Source organism: Pundamilia nyererei, unplaced genomic scaffold (assembly GCF_000239375.1).
Source record: "Pundamilia nyererei isolate P.nyererei 1_Seehausen unplaced genomic scaffold, PunNye1.0 scaffold00142, whole genome shotgun sequence".
Taxonomy (NCBI): Eukaryota; Metazoa; Chordata; class Actinopteri; order Cichliformes; family Cichlidae; genus Pundamilia; species Pundamilia nyererei.
Genome location: NW_005187543.1, coordinates 51856 through 67209, shown reverse-complemented (window position 1 = coordinate 67209; position 15354 = coordinate 51856). Strand labels below are relative to the sequence as shown.

At 38.7% G+C, this 15354-nt stretch overlaps 3 protein-coding genes across 3 annotated transcripts; 2 read left to right on the top strand and 1 right to left on the bottom strand.

Annotated features, from left to right (window-relative positions):
* Window positions 1-763: 763 nt before the first annotated feature.
* LOC102212174 (zinc-activated ligand-gated ion channel-like) lies at window positions 764-5424 on the bottom strand. The gene is made up of 5 exons (XM_005744381.1): window positions 5407-5424; window positions 1431-1496; window positions 1268-1312; window positions 1069-1175; window positions 764-980 (listed from the first exon to the last, which is right to left on the bottom strand). The coding sequence occupies exons 1-5, from the start codon at window positions 5422-5424 to the stop codon at window positions 764-766; spliced, it is 453 nt and encodes a 150-aa protein (XP_005744438.1).
* Window positions 5425-7463: 2039 nt separating this feature from the next.
* On the top strand, window positions 7464-8603 carry LOC102211901 (inward rectifier potassium channel 16-like). The gene has a single exon (XM_005744380.1). The coding sequence runs from the start codon at window positions 7464-7466 to the stop codon at window positions 8601-8603; it is 1140 nt and encodes a 379-aa protein (XP_005744437.1).
* A 726-nt stretch (window positions 8604-9329) lies between these two features.
* On the top strand, window positions 9330-14799 carry LOC102213496 (inward rectifier potassium channel 2-like). Its single transcript, XM_005744296.1, has 2 exons — window positions 9330-9498; window positions 11382-14799. Exon 2 carries the CDS (start codon window positions 11630-11632, stop codon window positions 12944-12946), a length of 1317 nt encoding a protein of 438 aa, XP_005744353.1. The 5' UTR covers window positions 9330-9498; window positions 11382-11629; the 3' UTR covers window positions 12947-14799.
* Window positions 14800-15354: the final 555 nt, after the last annotated feature.

Below are 15354 nucleotides of genomic sequence, written 5' to 3'. Positions count from 1 at the left end.
CCCCCCCCCCAATGAAAGAAAGTGGGTCTATGTACAGCCAGATTCATTCATTTTTGGACAGTGACACAATTTGTCACTGCAGTAAAGGCCCCGAAACAAACCTTGTTGACACTGGCTATGTCTTCTAAACTTCAGGAATTCAAAAACACAATGATAATCATTTAATTTATTTTTAGTCTAATTAGTTTTTAACTGCTGGAAGGGGGGGTGTATAAAAATGAATTTAACTCTTAAACAGTCACTGCAGTACCCTTAGTTACAAATGGCAGGCCTGGGTGAACTTACCTGGATGTAATTGCGGTCATCTCGTTTTTTCTGAAGTATTGCAGCCACCGTTTGCCAGTCTCCGTGACTATTATCACTTAGTCTCACTTCACCAAACACCAGTGTTGTACCACATTCTGAATAAAATTAAGTCTGCTTTGAGATTGCTTATTTTAAAATAGAGTCATAAAGATAATTTCTTTTCAGTAATCGAGTGACTTCTTAGCAATATTGTAAGACACAAATTAAAAGCAGTAAAACTGGTAGCAAAGACCTGCGATGAATTAAGTTATATTGAAGAACTGCAGTTACCCTGCTTTTTTCCATGTTACACTTTTATGATCGTTGATCATAAACAGTGATCAGCGGTGTTGTTATGAGATTATCGTACTGTTAAAATTATTACAATTCCATTCAAATGGTAATGCATAAATTTTACATTTCAACTTATACAAATGGCCAAAAAAGTACGCGAAAACGAGACATTATAAAACACATCTCAGAAATGATCACATATGTAGTATATTAGTGAATTGCTGAGCTTACTGTCAGTGTCCCAGGCTTGTACTGCAACAGGACACACATCATAAGCGAAGGGATAGTTGAACAGGTTAACTTCACAGTTCACCTCTGCATTTATGATCAGATCGTCCTTCACTGTGCCGTTACTGTACACCAGCACATTAGCAGAGCCGTGCTTCAGAGTTGATGTCATTCTACACAGAAGAGATAAGTGATGTCTCAGAAGAATTTTAGCCATTGTTTGAACTGGCTTAGTGATGGCTCTTGGATGAAACTACTTACGCGTTTGTTACAAGGAGTTCTGGAGTCCAGATTTTGTCTACTGGCAGAATTACTTCATCAAACTTGTACACCGATGTGTCCCACGCCAACTCAGGATCTTCCCATTCCTGTGTTTTCAGATCAAAATGTATTTTTTTCAAAGTAATGTTTTGGGGTTTGTTTGTTTTTTTACTTTTTTAAAAAGTATTTTGAAGCTTACGATCGAGGCTTGTAGAAGAATTAGTAGACGGAGTTGCTTTGTGTTCTGTTGAAAACAAATTAGGTAACAAAGAACTGTCATACAGAAGAGTCACCAAAGACGTGTAAATGGAGAAATGAAAATATATTCTAAATTAGCTCCACTACAAAAAGTTAATACTTACAACTTCCAGAGTCTGGTACTCTAATTTTGGCACTCGGACTTCGTGAGTGCAGCTATCGTTCTGTGGCTGCGACAACAGATTTTTATCTATCAACACGTTACTCAGACATCGGCGACTTGTGCAGTTGGATGAATGCACATGTTCTAAAATTGGAGAAAAGTTTGAACATAAGTTTGAATACTTTTTACAACACTTTTTCACTGTTCTGCTCCCTCTTACAATATATTTTGTAGGATAAGCTTTGACAAAAGTAAGGTGCACTTACCTACAGTTATTACAATCAGTAAGAACATAGTCCTCACTAAATTGTGGGAAAGAAATTTCAGCATTTCTGTAGTCTCTAAACCGGACTTTATATCCAACTAAAAACTACAAATTGACCGACCAGTGGTGTGCAACTTTTTACCATAACTGTCCTATCGTCCTTGTTTAGGTTCAGCCCGACATGTCACTTTTATAACCCAACTATGTCGTGTAACCTCTTAGAGTGTGCACGCTTCAAGACACTGACGCACAATAGCCTTTAGGAACACAATAACATGGTTATTTACAGAGGGTTCAGTGTGTTCGTGAGTGATCCTATGTAAACAGAGAGCACATTTATTTCCAGTGTATTTTTACCTACTGACAGATACAGGTAGCTCCAGCTGCTTGTTGTTATTAGAGCTATGCTAATCTGCCTAACAATGGGCTGTGTATGTCATACATAAGAGTGAACTGAAGCAACCAGTAATACAGACAGTAATGCTGAATGAGGCTGGTCTGCCAGCCATAGATTCAGAACAAAGATCTGAGACATCTGTGGTTTAAGTTAAGTTGAAAAAAGGCGTGACCATTGATCAAACATCCAGTTTCGACAGCTGCATGATGAAGTCACTCAGAAGCTTATTAAGTTACATAATGCTCAGTCGAAATTCTGCATTGAGCTGGTACAATACATATTTTTTCATATGTAAAGACATATTGTTGCTGTACCCTATAGGCAGTATAATTATGGATTATTAACAATGCAAAAATAAACAGATTTCTCTGTCTTTCAAACTGCTGTGCCTCTGCGTGTTGATTTTAATTAAGGCCATCCTTAAATTTCGAATTGTACAGCATATTATGTCATATTATGTTAATGAAAATTTGAATTAATATGCATTTGGATTACATAGTTGTAATATAAAGAAAATAGTTCTAATAGTTCCAGTAAACTAAAATTTCTAAAAACAAAACAAAACAAAAAAACCAAATTTGGCCTCAGTAATATTTTATGTGCTGGAAAGCATGCGCTACTGTACATTTAACTCCTTGCATGCTTGACACATGATTTAACAACATCTCTTAAATTAAACCCTTCTTGCCTCTTTTTCCAGCTCAAAACACCATCTTCTTTTTTAATCAAAGTTTTCTCTTAAAAACTCTGTAGATCGTCTTTAATCTGATTGTTTCCTTACCACTTTTTCGTGGTGGATCACTACAGCATCACTCCTAATCCATAGCAGTCACATACCTTTCAGTCACAGACACATAGTCTACATCAGTGGTCCCCAATCCCAGTCCATGAGACCTGTTGTCCCTGCAGGTTTTAGATGTGTCCTTGATCCATCACAGCTGATTTAAATGGATAAATTAGTTCCTCAACATGTCTTGAAGTTCTCCAAAGGCCTGGTAATGACCTAATCATTTGATTCAGGTGTGTTGACCCAGGATGAGATCTAAAACCTGCAGGGACACCGGCCCTCGTGGACTGGGATTGGGGACCCCTGGTCTACATGTTTTCTAATAGTCTTGAAAATAAAGTGAATTAATCTTGGCCCATCACTTGCATGGCCCTTTAATTCTAATCTTAATTCAGGTATGTCATAATGTGTAGCCTTGCAGACAAATACATTGAATTATGTATTCAATATTGAATATATTGAATCCTACTTGCTATTAATCTCTGGCTCTCTTCCGCAGTATGTCTTTTGTCCAGTCTTCCTTCTCTCACCCCACCTGGTCGTGGCAGATGGCCCCGCCCCTCCCTGAGCCTGGTTCTGCTGGAGGTTTCTTCCTGTTAAAAGTGAGTTTTTCCTTCCCACTGTCACCATAGGGGGTCATATGATTGTTGTGTTTTTCTCAGTATGTATTATTGTAGGGTCTACCTTACATTATAGAGCACCTTGAGGCGACTGTTGTTGTGATTTTGGCGCTGTATTAAAAAACATGAATTGAATTGACAGTCAGTATGAGCTTATTGTATTGGTTATCTGATCAAAATCTTCTTTTAACTAGTTTACATTTTTACTTTTACCTCTTATTTATTTACAGTTTCTCCCTCCACACTGTGCAGGGCCATGCAGGCCTATAAAGACATGTATGGCCCTGCACAGTGTGGAGGGAGAAACTGTAAATAAATCAATAAACCAATCAATACACTCTTGTGTAACCTTCATATTTTTGTGTTATCAGTCATGTAGTTAAATAGATATACTATTTCCTGTCTGTTTTCACTTATTCAATATAAAGCTGCTGCTTGCAAGTGACACACTGATGAACTTCCCTTCCAGGTTATCTCTCAGAGGAATGTGTCTTATCTCTGTCTTCACACATTACTTTAGAAAATCAGCTTCGTGAATCAGGCAGGTTTTGAAATGGAGGGACGATCGTGATCTATTTTTGAAAGCACAAGAAGTTTGTTTTGCTGTTGCTGACCTTGTTGCAGCTAAATTTGCTTATGACTGCAGTAAAAGTGGTTTGAAACGTAGTGTGTACTTTCGGTTCACCTGTGATCTTCCTTGTCTTATCAGAGCTAAATTGGGGACAATCGAGACAAAGAAAATCTGTGTGCCAATGACAAAGCCTTTACATGACTGAGCAAAGGTTAACTTCTTTTCTAATAAATCACAGAATTTTAACATGAAAAGGCTTTAACAGACATACCAGTTTTGTCGTAAGGAACTTCTAAAATATTCCATAGGTCATAAATTCTTGTATCCAATAAGGGTTCAAGGAGACATGCTAGCAGTGATATCACAAAAAAAATGGGACTTTGCCTCAGGACCAGGCCGGCCCCCTACAATGTCACACTTTGCAGCCAACTAAATGTGAAGGTTACCACAACTTGAGCAACACATCGTCTTATGCTTGGTGGAATTGATGGACTTGTGACACCTGACGTACTCTGATCTACTCTGCAAGTAAGTTGAACATGTTTGTGCTTTGCAATGGGTTTATTAAAGGGGTACCTAATGTGTAAGACAGCGTTTTTAATCGAATGATCATATTTTCTAATAAAATAATTAACTTTGTGAGCTACAAAAAAAATGCTAATAGAAAAAAAGTGCATAGTTTCTTTTACTTAATAATTGATAATATTTAAAAGACAAGAGGCTACGTTTATAAAAGTAAAGCTCACAAAACTCACAGAAAACAAAAGAGACATTCAGTTATAATAAGTGGATCCTAAATAATCTTTTATTATTATTATTATTACTCTAAAAACAAGGAACTAATTTGGAAAGACATTTAAAATTTCACCAGCTGGAAATCTGAAACAAAACAGCTAATATAATTAAATGATGCAAAAGTGCCAGTTAATTAACAGGTAAGACTCTTACAGCTTAATGTGCTCTCATTCGGCACAGTAATGTAGTCCCATGGAAAGTGGGAAATCACGTACTTGTGTTACAAGGAGAAAAATAAGACTGACAAAAAGCATCCTTCATGCACAACAAGCGATAGTGATATATACACTGTAAACTGCAATGACTTAACAGCATACTGGATCTGTGTCATTTCAACTGTCTTGTAGAATTCCTCGAGGGTGGGAGTGGTCTCAGTTTTCTTAGACCTGACTGTCCTTGTCATTTGACATTCAGGGAACAGACTGATTGTTGCAGCAAATATGAGTCTAGCATTCCCCTACTTGTAATCCAAATACCTTTGCACTTGTTTTCCTGTTTTTTTCTGTGCATCAATTTAACATATACCAAAATGCAGACATTACCTTGACATAGTTTTCCATGGAAGACTTAGTAAAAAGTAGAAATAAGACAGTTCATCTTTTGGGCTGACATTTATTAAACTGTCATGAACACTGATTTGAAGATGATGTTGATTGACACAACTGTACAAACATTAACATTATTTGGTTTCATAATTAAACCACAGGAGATGTAAGATTAGACCTATTGAGTAGCCATTTATCTCGAGAGCAGATAAACAACAGCACGCAGCTCATTCAAATAAGTAATAAAAACACTCACTGGAAGGACATAGCTTATTGATCTGTGACTAAGATCCTGAAGAACAAAACTGGTAACAAACTTAAAGCGGTGCCTTTGATTGTCAGGTGTCATTTATGATATCAATAACACCCGAAGTAGGCGTGTGTGCTGCAGACAAAAAGAGATAAAACCGTCTTGGCTTTGCCTTATTTTATGTGTTACTAAAAGAAGTAGGTGTGATTAAAGTTTGACATCTGAGGTAACATTTGGAGGTGAAAACTGTTAGAGGTTGTTGGTGAGTAATTATTTACCCTTTCGATAACAAACACAGATTAATAACTACACCGCACTAAGGTCAAGATTTTTGCTTAATTAACCGAGACAAACCGAGACTTAAGTTCTTAGGATTCGAGTGAAAACTTACAGTAGCTGGCCTTAACTTTTTATGACTTTAATTTCTCAGAAGTCATTTGCACTCTGTTATCAAAACACTGGTCACTGCTCCCTGCTGGCCATTGTCACATCTGGAAGACAGCAAACTTGGCTAAAATTCAAAACTAAAGAGATTAGCCGAAGTGATTAAAAAGAGGTTTTTCACTGAGGAAAATAGGTTTTCCCATAGCTTGAGTTAATCTTGTTGGATGGTCGGGGCCTAATCTATATAAAGCAACAAAGTCTGTAACAGTGAGTAATTTAGCAAGCAAAATGTGTTAAAGTAAAGAAAAATGCACAAACAATACAGTAAAGGACGTATCATTATGAAAGAATTATGTCAGGCACTCAAACAGAATATTAAGCTTGACAGGATAAAAAAAATACACACTGCGTAACATCTAACAATTCTGATCATTAACAGTTGAAAATTGAAATTGAAAAAAAATTGATCCAACTAAGTTAATGCAATATTCTTCTTACTTAAATAACGGTTAAGTACAGTAGGATCAGAAAACTAGTGTTTATGGAAGCTTGTTGAAATGCCATGAAATTGACATAGATCTGCCTGGTAACTGTTTTTTGGGCTTTTTTTTCCACTGGTAGAAACATACATGTTTGTTCTTTTTACCGTAAAACAAAGCTGGTGTTTTGTCCAAGACAAAAACAACATAAGAGGAAGAAAATGGCATACTTACAATATAACAGAGGAACATGCCGTGCTTACATAAGTCTGTGTAATTGCCCTAATAACAATTTGGTATCAATATGATAAAAATGGTTTTGGACCTGGATTATATCTGACCTCTCTTAATGTCTTATATAACTCTTTCTATGCAATTGATGGCTAAACCTAAACATTAATGTGTGCGTGCAAGTTACAATGCTCGGCTTGTGGTTTGATCATTCCCTGAACGATGACTGATTTATTAATTTTTTTCACATATCTGTACTAATGAGTCTGACCAGGGGCGACCACAGCGCTATTTTTTTATGCCTAACTGTAGATTTATTAACTGGCTTATTTTCAGTGCTGGTAATTTAACAGAACTGAAAAGAAAAATTCCTATTCACAATTGCACTTTTTTATAATGTGGCCATATAAGTGTTTATTGAAAGCTTTGTAATGGAACTTTTTAGTTAATCATCAGCCAACAAGAAGCAGGTGATCACGAGGTCTATTTTTTCACACCTGCTCATTTTCTGCTAATAGCCAAAGGCACAGAGTGACCGTGGCTGCTAAAACATGAAGGTTTTGAGTCTGCATCTACATTTTAGTCACATGTAATGAGTGAATGAATACATGACACGTTATTCAAGGTAAACTAAAAACTTGATGTTTTAGTCTGCATTTTCATGTCATCTCTGTCTTTCTGCAGGAGACTGAACTTTAGATTTAATCAAGATGAGCACAGAAAGAAGTGAGCAGGTCATTGATACCTGCTGCACCACAGTCCACACGCTGGGCAGGCAAAATGCAAAGAAGGAAAAGAGTCTCCGCTACATGCAAAAAGATGGCAAATTCCCTGTGATGTTTCAACAGGCCCCTGGAGACTGGACCACATATTGGATCGACATCTTCACCAGTCTTGTAGAGATCCGCTGGAGAATGATGTTCCTTATTTTCTCCCTTAATAATATTGTGTCTTGGCTTCTTTTTGGTCTGTGTTATTGGTTAATTGCCCATGTAAATGGAGACAGTGATAATGCAGATGACGATCTCTGTGTTTCAAATGTGCGCGACTTCACTGGGGCATTTTTGTTCTCAATGGAGACCGGGGCGACTATTGGTTACGGCTACAGGCATGTAACCGAAAACTCTATTGTAGCTATCATTGTGGTGACGATTCAAACTGTGTTTAGCTGTCTTCTTGACACAGTTGTCATTGGCGTTGTTGTAGCTAAGATGGCATCTGCTCGTAAGAGAGCCCAGACGGTGGGTTTCAGCAGATGCGCGGTGGTCAACTTACGAGACAGGGTTCTGTGTCTGTCATGGCGCCTCGGGGACTTCAGAGGTAATCACATCCTGGAGGGGGTCGTCAGGGTCCAGTTAATCCGCTATGTAAAACAGCCAGTGGGGTCACTTGTAATCACTTACCAGGACTTAGATATAGAGGAACGGGAGATTGTCCTCGCCACACCTACCACTATTATTCACAAGCTAGAGCCTGGCAGTCCCCTGTACAACATGGGTCCTGATAACCTGCGGGACAATCGCTTTGAGCTGGTAGTTTCTTTCACCTACACAGGGGACTCCACAGGAATACTCCACCAAACACGTGCTTCCTACACATCAGCAGACATCCGCTGGGGCCAGCGTTTCCAGGACGTGCTGAAAATGGGCAAGAAACACTACAAGGTGGACTTCAGTCTTTTTCATGTGACCACATGGGTGCCGGTGCCTTTCCTCAGTGCAGAGGAATACAACAGGAGGGGACGTCCTGCAGATGGCACCACACTTATACCAATAGGGAAGAGAAACAGACACATTGCTCAGGTGAATCTTAACATCAATGAGGAGCTGATCCTGCAAACATTTTTGTAGATGAAATGACAAAAGAAATCAAAATGAAATTAAAATGCAACTTTCACTGTTCCCATAAAGATTATGTGATAAGGTGAGCTTTTGTAAATATGTTTATAGCCAATGTAAAATCATATAATACAGCATTCAGAAATTCATGTTTGTTTCTGCCATGTAAAATGAAAGTGTAAGTGAAATAAACTGGAAAAATCTTCTCTTTGGTCATTTTAAAATGGGTTTTATTTCTAATTGCATGATAAAAATAGTACCAGTCATAAAAACTACTTTGAGTCCTGTGTATGTAATTACCTTTGTAGCTCTTTACCTCCCCCTTGTGTTCACCCACTCAATATTCCTGCAGTCCTAGAGATTTTTGTGCAGGTCAGAGATACAGTCATATCGTTCTCGCACAGTCACTTTATTTACTTTAGACTTAAACACCGATTAACAAACACCTTATCTTACCACCTTACCTACATTGTATTCCTGTGACCAGCGTCATGCATGTTTGTTGCTTGGTTCCAGTTTCACCGTGAAGTTTTAAAAGTGATGTACACTGAGTGTCCCAGTCTGCCAAAAAGTACATTAATAAATAAACTATAAATAAATAAGAACGATATAACCTCTTTTTGGACTAGAAACCTTAAACAGGCGCTGCAGCTTTCCATTGGTTGTCACTGCCACAGGGGCGGGGATATGCGCACGTGTTTTTTTATAGTCTGTCTTTTCAACCACAAATATCTTCTCTAGTATTGCTGGAGAGGGTTATGGCAGAATTTACAGCTCCACACGAGAAGCCAGAAAAAAATACTAACAGAACGTCGAGATTTAAAAAAGGGCAAAGTGCGCATATCTGGCGCACATATGGAACTTACTGCGACAAGAAACGATCCTATTTGCAGCCAAGGACTAACAGGTAGGTAAAAACATGTGTTGTGGGAATGTTCTGTGTAGTTATGGATGTGGGGACATTGGGAGTAGTTGAATGTGCGTGTTGATGTTAAAAACGTGAAAAATGACTTTTCACGGTTTTTAAGGAATAAAAAGTTTTGATCAGAAAGTAATACCACTTTCTGCAACAATATTATTGTTGTTGCAGTGTGGTTTCAGAGACTGCAGGATGTGAACTGGATGTTCTGCAAGGATTGTCTTTGATTTGAACTAAACTCTTAACTCTGTAGTTGACGCGTGATAAACATGTTGTTAACTGTCTAATAAAAAAGGAAATAACACACAGCATACATACATATGTATATCTATATCTATATATATATATCTATATATATGTATATATACACATACATATATGTATGTATGTATGCTGTGTGTGTGTGTGTGTGTGTGTATATATATATATATATATATATCGATTTGTGTGATGAAAAATAGACCACCTTTATGTAACCAGTTTCCATCTGCCTCAGCTGTTAGCTCTAAATGAGAACACATGCAATACAAACAATCCCAGGTTGTGCAGCCTTTGGAAGCCTTTTCTGTCACCATGAAACAACCTGCTGTAATAAGTGATGTGATACTGAGCAGATAAAAGCTAACTGAGCGGGAAAGTACTGAATAGTGCAATAAGGAAGGAAGCTTGCAATGCACTCAGTGCAGGTTTATCAGGACTTGCAAAGCTGGAGACTCCATCCAAGTGTTTGAGTTTGTGTCCCACAATACACCAGTATAATTGCTAGTATAAGACTCCTTGCAAGTGTATGGGAGAAAACAAAACAAGATAAAACATTTTAAACTTGGAACAAGCATGGTTTAAATTTCCTGAAAATACCAAGTAAAATACATTGAAACCTTGAAACCTATTAAACAAAATGTTTTGGCATGCTTTGCTCTGTGTAAATGGTGCCTCATATTATGAGTGGCCTGTTGCTGTTTCAAGTTGACCCCACAATGACATCATAATAAGTTGAGAAAACAGAGATGATGAAGAGAAACCACGTCCAGCAAATCTTATCCCATGTGACCTTTGACAATATCCAAAACAATTTAAATGACTTGAATGACTATCGAAGAGCTTTGTTGTTGTTGTTTTTTTTAACGAGCTACAATTTCAGAGTTAAGAACAATCAGAATATTCACTGAAAAGGGCTCTGGACTTCATTTATGCACTTCAGATGTGAATCTCTGATGAGATAATGAGTTTTAAAAGTGGAGCAGTGATTTATTTTGGCACCACCAGAGCGTGTCTGGCTGTCCATAACCTTTTGTAGCCTGTGGTGTTGTATTTTAATGGACCTCTCATGCCACACACATCAAGTCAATAGCTTTTCTAATTTAGCTGTCCTTGTTGTTCTATTACATATAAAGCAAGGCTACTGCTTCATTAATTGTGGTTCAGGGCAACTCTGTATTCGCTCAGTAATGACATGTAATAGCTTGTGAATGTGCTATAGGTTTTTACATGCATGCAACATATGATTCTGTTATGTCTGTCCAGAGCTGCAGCTTGTAATGTATTTTTCTTTAAGAGATTTACTAGATTAACATGAACTTGATCTATAATTTGACTCCGTTCCCCAAGGAAGGGCCCGCCCTAATTAATACTTATATTAAGCAGTGTAAACATAATTTCCTACTTTGCCAGGTGTCTAATGCTTTCCTTCTATTACTGCTAATTTACCTAATCTGTTGACTGTGCTTTCTGACTGCTCAGTTTATGCATTTTCTGAGAGTATACTAGAATTGTGCTATTAACTTTAGATGTGCACTGCATTATTTATTTAACAGCTACCACACACCTAGCTGTGCTGATCTATGTTGTCTCTCTGTCTATAATTTCCACAGCCCACTTTACTAATGAGGTCCAAGCCAGGCATCAAAGAAGAGTGACCAGCCCTCACCAACAGTGCTCATCACTGGCAGAGAAGCACAGACCTAGTCTCCCCCGTCCCTCACAGGACTGAATCCTGTTTCCCACATTTTCTGCACAAGTTTGTCCTCAAGATCATTTAAAACTGTTTCTCCAACGCTTCTACCAAAAACTTAGACTGTTTTCCAAAGCAGAATCGGCCCAGCCCTCCCAAGAGGAAACTATGGGGAGTGTGAGAGGCCACCGTTACAGCATTGTGTCCTCTGAGGAAGATGGCATGAAGCTAGCGAATATTGCCATGCCAAATGGCTACGGCAATGGCAACGTCAACAAGGGGCATACGCAGCACCACCACCAGAGCCGCTTCGTCAGGAAGGATGGCCACTGCAATGTGCAGTTTATCAATATGAGCGAGAAAGGCCAGCGTTACCTGGCAGATATCTTCACCACCTGCGTGGACATTCGCTGGCGCTGGATGCTGGTCATATTCTGCCTTTCTTTCCTGCTGTCATGGCTGCTTTTTGGCTTTGTCTTTTGGTTGGTGGCTCTCTCTTATGGGGACTTGGAGAATGAGACGCAGATGTGTGTTTCCAACGTGGACAGTTTTACTGCTGCTTTTTTGTTCTCAGTGGAGACACAAACCACAATTGGCTACGGTTATCGCTATGTGACGGAGGAATGCCCCGTTGCTGTTTTTATGGTCGTCTTCCAAAGCATCGTAGGTTGCATCATTGATGCTTTTATCATCGGTGCCGTCATGGCCAAGATGGCAAAGCCCAAAAAGAGGAATGAGACGTTGGTGTTCAGTCACTATGCTACAGTGGCCATGAGGGACGGCAAGCTTTGCCTGATGTGGCGGGTGGGAAACCTGAGGAAGAGTCACCTGGTGGAGGCCCACGTAAGGGCCCAACTCCTCAAGTCCCGTACCACTGCCGAGGGAGAGTTCATCCCTCTGGATCAGGTAGACATTGACGTAGGCTTTGACAGTGGCATTGACAGAATTTTCTTGGTTTCTCCAATTACCATTGTTCATGAAATTGATGAGGACAGCCCATTTTATGAGCTGAGCAAGCAGGAGTTGGAAACATCAGAGTTTGAGATAGTGGTGATCCTCGAGGGCATGGTCGAGGCCACAGCCATGACTACTCAGTGTCGGAGCTCCTATATTGCCAGCGAGATCCTCTGGGGTCACCGCTTTGAGCCAGTGCTCTTTGAAGAAAAGAACTACTATAAAGTGGACTATTCTCGCTTTGACAATACCTATGAGGTGCCCAGCACGCCCAGCTGTAGTGCCAGGGAACTGGCTGAGAAGAAGTCCACTGCCTCTAGCTCGAGGAACTCCTTTTGTTATGAGAATGAAGTGGCTCTTGAAAAAGTTGAAATGGAGGAGGAGTTTGAGGTGGAGGAAAACATGGTAATGAGGGGTGTTGAGGTTTGCGCACTTGAGGACAGAAACACAGATGAGGTGTTAGACTCTGAATGCAACCTTGACTCTTTGCCTTTAGAGTCAAGGCCTTTGACGGCAGAATCAGAAATATGAACCCAGGTTAAAAACTGTCACAGGGTACGTGAAGCTTCATATGACTTGGGTCTCTATTGCTGTGTTTGAAAATACAGGGCAAATAAACCCTGCAATTTGAGTATGAACTTCTCAGTATGCAGAAGCTCTCACATGAAACAACACGTACAGACAAATGTGTTGTGTATGGTGAAAGTGGTGAGAGATTAACTGGTTGCATGGTGCCAGAGGAATAAAATGGGAACGATGCCTTCGCTAATACACACTGTGCAGTTTGTTTCCGTGCACAATGCAGAATATTATCCACGGTAAAACATTTGACTAGAATAGTCAGTTCATTTAATGACTAAATTTGCCTATTTAATCAATTGCATATTCGTAGTTTGCACTTTTTGCATGGGGTTCATCTATGGTGTAATACCTCATCCTTGTGGAATAAATGTCACAAGGTGTGATTAGCTAGACTAATTTTATATATATGTAATTTTATACATATATAAAAAACAAGGAATTATTTGAATCACATGTTTTCATCATTCTTTGCAGCAACAACCCAAACCTATAAATTTCTAATCATACATTTAATGACAACATTTTTGTTTAACAGGCTATAACATTTTTACAAGTTCAACCACCATTAAATAAACAAGGTATCATTTGTTAATGAGCTGGTCTCTTAGCGAAGTTTATTTGCAGTATTCTTCAATGTGTTGGTCTGAAAGCTCGATTGAGGATTAAAATTATGTCTTGCACAGATTACGGGCATAAGTACACTGCTGTCCTCAACCTATCATCTTGTCTATAGAGCATCTCTTGCAATGTGTGCCTTAACAGAAGTCTTAGTCCCAGTAGAGGCACTCAGGTGGTTTGGCTTCGGCTACGCACACAATGCATTAGATGTAAAGCAGAAGAAGTAGCATTAAGATGTGATTCATTGTGCAATATACTGCCACTTCTTACAGGTCTCTGTGTTGTAATGTGCAATACTGTTCAGTGGTGGAAAGTGACAGGAAGCTCAACCTTTAGCCAAGGCTATGAATGTTGATGACAGCTGCTGCTAAGTTACATATTGTATGTCAGACAGAAATCTAGAAGCCAAAATGTATTATTTGTGTTTTAAAGCGTTTTGAAGTTTGCCGATGCAGCCTATAGTTTTATTTCTAGCTATAGACAAGCATGACTCTTGTCGGTGTGTTTTCCAAAGCTTTAGTGCACTTTCTTCCTCATTTGAGATTTTTCCTCCCAGTAAGAGCAGAAACTAGGTTATTTCCCTAAAAGCCAGATGTGCACATATTAATAAGAGGCAACTGTAACACATCTGTTAGTTAATTGGAAACTTGAACTGATCCTCATCTAACAGAGCTTGGCTTTTGAAACACTGAATTATTTGAATAGCTTTTTAACATGTTATTTTAACATCAGTGTTCTTGGCAACTTGGGAGATTTGCAGAATTTGGAATTTTTTAACCTTCTAGCTTCCTTACTGTGGGTCTTGTGAAGTTATTTGTCATTTCTGAATGGACCCCTGCTTTGTCTTATGAAAGATCAGGACTAATAATTCACTTACAATCAGAAATCCTGGCCGGATGGAGAGGGCTTGACTTCAGTCTTACGTAACATTAAGCTTTACCTATTACTCTAGGAGTTATTATGACACATTCGAGCGTGGATAATGTCAGTGGATGCCAGAACACTGTAATGCTTTTTTGGTAAGGAAATCTCACATGGGCACTTCTCCTGTCTTAGATTTTTATTTTTCTACCAGGGTCTTCCCACCTTCCTGCACAAACCACAGACTGAACAGATTTTTTTTTAATCTTTTGTAAATTATAATGCAAATACTGTATTCTGATATTGCAGTTGTTGAAAACAGTTTGTCCTTTTTTCAATAAAAAAAATTAATAAAATGAAATCATTGTGAAGTTGATGCATTAATTGTAAACTCCGCATCATGGAGATATTGTGTCTGCATGATCTTGTGATCTGACTAATTATCCATCCTGCTCTGTCGCTTTTCCCAGCAAAACTTTATAAAGAGCTGTGTGGTGCTGTGACCCAAATTTCCAGCTGTCAAAGCTAACGCCATCAATTTCTGTATTTCAACAAACTGATCCACTCCACTTCTGTGAAAGCCCACAGTGGCAGGTGGCTTAACTGGATATAATTTTTAATGACACAATGGAAAGAATTTCGACTTCACTTTTCTCTGCCTTTTCCCGTAAACTGTGGGAAATAAATTCTGCGGTGTACAATGTCTCAAGGGAAAGTGTTGATATGTAACAGTATAATATCAGAATGCGTAGCTCTGTTACTCAAATCCTTTGCTAAGAATTTATTTTGAATGGAGATGCTCTCATATTTATGGAAGCCCGTTTCCGCCACTAAAAAAAAAAAAAAAGCTAGTATCCATAACTCGAAATTTCGAGTTA

What these genes read in the sequence shown, in the direction of transcription:
- LOC102212174 (XM_005744381.1), bottom strand. An exon ending in AGTACCAGACTCTGGAAGTT is followed by an intron (nt 1,313 to 1,430) that starts GTAAGTATTAAC and finishes TGTTTTCAACAG; the next exon opens with AACACAAAGCAACTCCGTCT. An exon ending in TTCTTCTACAAGCCTCGATC is followed by an intron (nt 1,176 to 1,267) that starts GTAAGCTTCAAA and finishes CTGAAAACACAG; the next exon opens with GAATGGGAAGATCCTGAGTT.
- LOC102211901 (XM_005744380.1), top strand. Translation starts at nt 7,464, where the DNA reads ATGAGCACAGAAAGAAGTGAGCAGGTCATTGATACCTGCTGCACCACA.
- LOC102213496 (XM_005744296.1), top strand. Translation starts at nt 11,630, where the DNA reads ATGGGGAGTGTGAGAGGCCACCGTTACAGCATTGTGTCCTCTGAGGAA.